At 38.2% G+C, this 5493-nt stretch overlaps 1 protein-coding gene across 1 annotated transcript in view; it reads right to left on the reverse strand.

The window, feature by feature from the left end:
• Positions 1–3041: 3041 nt before the first annotated feature.
• Positions 3042–5493, reverse strand: part of DICER1 (dicer 1, ribonuclease III) — a 131722-nt gene continuing 129270 nt past the window's right edge. Inside the window, exon 29 of the mRNA XM_082275355.1 lies at positions 3042–3402. Within this exon, the coding sequence (XP_082131481.1) occupies positions 3237–3402 (166 nt within the window). The 3' untranslated portion in view covers positions 3042–3236. The remainder of the gene's footprint in view (positions 3403–5493) is intronic.

Raw genomic sequence — 5493 nt, forward strand, 5'->3', positions numbered from 1 at the left:
GTGTTTGTATTTGTATCTTGAAGTCAGATTATTTACACTATATTTCAACTGAAAAAAAAAAAAAAAAAAAAAAAAAAAAGTAAGACTTGTTTTTAAATATATAAATAGGTTTATATTTAATCTGAGGTGTTCTTGATAAAAGCATCGCCTCTGAAGTTTGCTACTAAAATGTTATTTAAAAAAATACTCCCTCAGCTAGTATTGTTTTTCTTGGAAATGTCACACGTTGACCTGAGTTTTAAGATGATCACAAATGATGCAAAATGGAATGAACAATATTGTCCCATAAAAAAAAAAAAAAAATAAAATAAAAAAAGGAAAAAAAAAAAAAAAAAAAAAATTTTTTTTAGGACATTCACTTAACCCGATATCAGTAGTTTGGTTAAAAAAAAAAAAAAAAAAATGAATACTATGGTGAGCAAATTATTTAGATCACCTTTTACAGTGAAAAATGAGGCAGTCCGAATCTACGATTTACCATATAAATCTTAGTACATAACCTTTAAGAAAAAAAGTTTTGCTTAATTACCACACACACACACAGTAACACAAGCACAGACGAAGACTTGAAACGACAACAGGTTAAAGAGGTCACACCATAATAATAAAAAAAAAAGAAAAAAAACAAAAAAAAAATAACCCACGTCTGCAAGGCTTTTGTGAAACCGTATGGAAAGCGCGTCAGGCAGGTGATGTTCTTCATACCTAGCTTATGTAACAATTTTTGGTGGCATTAAGAGAAAAAAAAAAAATATCAGAATTTTTTAGCTTCACTAAACTGACATCTTGCAAAAAAGGCAAAAGAAAAAACAAAAAAAAAAAAAAAACAAAAAAGAAAAGAAAAAAAAAAGAAAAAAAACGCACAAAAACTTAGCCTAGTCAGCGACTGCCAGCCTGAATAGTGGGAAAGAAGGTTATTTCATAAAGAAAAAAATGCAACCTAAATTTTTGGAAGTGGGGAGTGCAGAAGGCAGCGAAACAAACCATCTTAAAAAAAAAAAAAAAAAAAAATAATAAAAAAAAAAAAAAAAAAAAACCCCACTTCTGCAAGGCTTTTGTGAAACCGTATGGAAAGCACGTAGGGCAGGTGATGTTCTTAATACCTAGCTTATGTAACAATTTTTGGTGGCATTAAGAGAAAAAAAAAAAAAAAAAAATATCAGAATTTTCAGCTTCACTAAACTGAAATTGCTGAAACTGAATTTTCAGCTTCACTAATCTTGCAAAAAAAAACAAAAACAAACAAAAAAAAAAAAAACAAAAAAAACAAAAAAAAAAACACACACAACTTAGCCTAGTCGGCGACTGCCAATCCGAATAGTGGGAAAAAAGGTTATTTCATGAAGAAAAAAAAATGCAACCTAAATTTTTTGGAAGTGGTGAGTGCAGAAGGCAGCATAAAAAAACATCTACAAAAAAAAAAAACACCAAAAAAAAAAAAAATCAAAAAACAAAAAAAACAAAAAAAAAAAAAACCCTGGATTAACGCCACAACCTTTAATCTGCCCTGTAAAAAAATACTAATTTCTTTGTTTCGGGAATGAAATCCTCCAATTCTGTCCAAACCATACATTTTTAAGGGTTCAAGCATTAGTGGAAGCAGTTGAAGCAAACCTTTAAAAACAATTAAACGGGGGTCGTCAATTGCCCGTTGCAATAGGTTTCTCTATTTTTTTTTTTTTTTTAAGGAATTAAAGAGGTATTATAGTTACAGTGCAAATAAAATACGCATTTCAAGCATAATACGAAAAAAAAAAAAAAAAAAAAAAACAACATAGCACCAAGACAAAAATTAGAAAGCATGCAGAGATGGAGGGGGAAAAAGAGAAAAAAAAAAAAAAAAAAAAACACAACATGAGGTATTCAAGTGAAGACTGCCTACACTAAATGTAGAAAATGTACACCCTCCCTCATTCTCCCCCCCCCCCCACCAAAAAAAAAAAAAAAAAAGTCACAGATTATAAACAATACAGCAGTCTCACCTACATAATTTTTTTTACATTTTTTTTTCCTATTTAAGAGAACCCCCCAGGTGGTATTTGACAGAAACAAATAAAGAGCAAATAAAGCGGCATTAAGTGGTGAGACCGGAAAAAAAAAAGGTGCTAAATCTGTTAGGTCACCGATAAAAACAGAAATTCTGCAGCATATTTTACCTGTGATATGTCATACGTTTACAGCTACACACAAATACGATCTCTCTCCCCCCCCCCCCCCCCAAAAAAAAAAAAAAGCTTTCCAGATTACGCAGCATTCAATTACATTTTTTCCCGCTAGTCAGGAAAGCATTCATTTTTTTTCTTCCCTCCTATACATAGAAAATCTCAAGAACTGTTGCCAACCCGGCTCACAAAATAGTCATAATTCTGAAATAATTTAAAGTTGCAGCCTTGAAAAATATTACTGTAAAAAAAAAAAAAAAAAAAAAACGTCAATAGCTACTGCATGCATATTGTGTGGAGTCAAGGTTGGACCTGTTAGAATGAATAACGAGGGAGTGATAATTCCTGTCTATAAGGCAGTAAAATTCTGTTAAATAGGAACTTTGTGGCATAAAATTGTCCTTCTGATTAACATTCATTTTTTTTTTTTTTTTAAATACATAATACAAAGTTATATTCACTCACCCCTTGACACAAATACGGTGTCCCTGTAAGTGCAATATTTTTGAATTTTACATTTTTCTTTTTTGCATGAATACCAAAAAAAAAAAAAAAAAAAGTATTTTTTTTTTTGCATGAAAATCAGAAAAAAAAATGTTTTTTTAAGAGCACCCCATTGGATCAGATTTATCCGAGACAGCTTATTTAAAAAAAAAATGTGAACAGGACAAAAATACTTAATATACACGATTCCATTCACAGGTTGATAATTTTTTTCTTCTCCCTCAGTAACCCATGTCTGAGCAAAGCCCTAAAAAAAATAAATTGGGACCGAATGGACGCTGCCTTCAGGATGTGCTATAAATTATTTGTGGCTATAGAAGACTTGTGTTAAACAAATGGCGTAAAAAAAAAAAAAAAAAAAATTGTCGTCCCATAATGGTTTGCAAAGAGCTTGACGTGGCCTACACCACCGCAACACACGCGGTAACCGATCAGATCCGCACTTTCCAAGCGTTACTTTCCTCTGTAATTTGCTCCTCTCAACGTCGGTAAGGTTAGTCATCACAGGTATGTCGAACTCTCCTCGGTGGATGGACTTTTTTTTTTTGCTGCATCGACCAATCGTTTTTCTCAGCTGGATACGACCTGAGGTTGATTTGCTTTGAGGCTTCTAAGGGCCCTTCTGGCAGCGGCGGATTTGGCAATTCGGTAGCTTCGGCCGACGCCTTTAAATTTTCCTTTACCTACGACTTCTACGGTGACTCGGACTTTGCCATCGTAGGTTCTCTCCGCCGGGCTGCCAACAGAAACAAAAACGCAAATATAAATATTTACGGGTTAGAAAAAAAACCAAAGGAGATGGCGCCATCTAAGTGTAGTTTATTAAAATGTATATGACATGACAAAACTGGCATATTAAATGAGAGGTCGAGTGCAGTGCGCCCTGGGAAAAACAAGATTTTTTTTGTAAGATCTTACTGTAAAATCTTTTTCTCTGAAGTCCATTGACAGACGCAGCCTCCATCTGCAATAGCTGAATGGGTTATGCTGCCCACTGCAGGAGTAGTCTAGGCGGGAAAAAAAAAATTTAAATGTACACGCCCACAGGGCTGTCCCCACAGGCATAACCCACACTCTCTGCTCAGCAAACCAGTTTAGTTGTAGGCAGTGAAGAAAAAAAAACAAAAAACATCCCCGTATCAGAGGGGCGGGTGCTGCGTCTGTCAATGGACTTCAGAGAAAAAGATTTTACCGTAAGATCTTACAAAAAAAAATCGTTGTTTTCTCTATCGTCCATTGACAGACGCAGCCTCCATCTCCATTAGCTGAATGGGACGTTCCAAAGCAGTGTAGGCGTGAGAGATGGGAAGAACGCAACAAGAAAGTAACGTAAACTCCAAGGCTAAACTTAACCCACTGCGTAACATGGAGCTCGACCAAACGACAGGAGGAGCTCGACCAAACGACAGGAGGAGCTCAACCAAACGACAGGAGGAGCTCAACCAAACGACAGGAGGAGCTCAACCAAACGACAGGAGGAGCTCAACCAAACGACAGGAGGAGCTCAACCAAACGACAGGAGGAGCTCAACCAAACGACAGGAGGAGCTCAACCAAACGACAGGAGGAGCTCAACCAAACGACAGGAGGAGCTCAACCAAACGACAGGAGGAGCTCAACCAAACGACAGGAGGAGCTCAACCAAACGACAGGAGGAGCTCAACCAAACGACAGGAGGAGCTCAACCAAACGACAGGAGGAGCTCAACCAAACGACAGGAGGAGCTCAACCAAACGACAGGAGGAGCTCAACCAAACGACAGGAGGAGCTCAACCAAACGACAGGAGGAGCTCAACCAAACGACAGGAGGAGCTCACCCAGGTTAAAAACCCCTAAGAGAAACAAAACATTCTCTTACGAAACAGCAGCCTGCAAAACCTTACGGCCAAAGGAGGCATCCGAAGATGGCAACAAATCCACTTTGTAGAATTTTGTAAAGGTGTGCACAGATGACCAAGTCACTGCCTTACAAAAACTTGTACCACAGAGGCCTGATGTCGAAAAGCCCAGGAGGCACTCAGCGCTCTAGTAGAATACGCCTTCACAGGAAAAGGAGGAACCTGACCCTCGAGTGAATAAGCCTGAACAACCGTCTGCCTGATCCACCTTGATATAGTCGCAGCAGATGCAGCCAAACCTTTTTGAGGTCCTTCCGTAAGGACAAAGTAAATTTTTTCTAAAGAACTCAGTAACTGTCAGATAAACACTTATCTCCCGAACCACATCCAAAGAGTGCAAGGCAAATTCCTTGGGATGCTTAGGACATAAGGAAGGCAACACGATGTCTTCATTGAGATGAAAATCCGACACCACCCTAGGGAGGAAGGACGGATGAGGTCGGAAAAAACCACTTTATCTCTGTGGACCACCAAATAAGACGGACAGGACAGCGCCACCAACTCAGATCTCTGCGAGTAGAAGTAGTAGCCACCAGGAAGGCAACCTTCTGTGACAAAGAATACAGAGAAATCTCCTTAAAATATTCTCAAAAGGAGGCTTTGAAGGACAAAACCAGATTGAGATCCCACGGGGGTAACGGGGATCTCCTCAGAGGAGCCAGATGACGCACCCCGTGAATAAAAGTGCAAGTCAAACTACGAGTGACCAACGGACGTTGGGAGTCAACAGCCAAGGCCGACACCTGACCCTTGATAGTGCCCAACCTCTTTTTGTAAAAAGGCCAAAACCCCATCTATAGAAAACAAGCGAGGGTGCAGCTGCAGCGATTCACACCACGAAATGTACGATTTCCACGTACGATGATAGATCTTCCTGGACGTCGACTTCCTAGCCTTCAAAAAGTAAGAAAGGCCTCTATCCCTCAGTAC

This window comes from Pelophylax lessonae, assembly GCF_965119305.1.
Source record: "Pelophylax lessonae genome assembly, chromosome: 13".
Taxonomy (NCBI): Eukaryota; Metazoa; Chordata; class Amphibia; order Anura; family Ranidae; genus Pelophylax; species Pelophylax lessonae.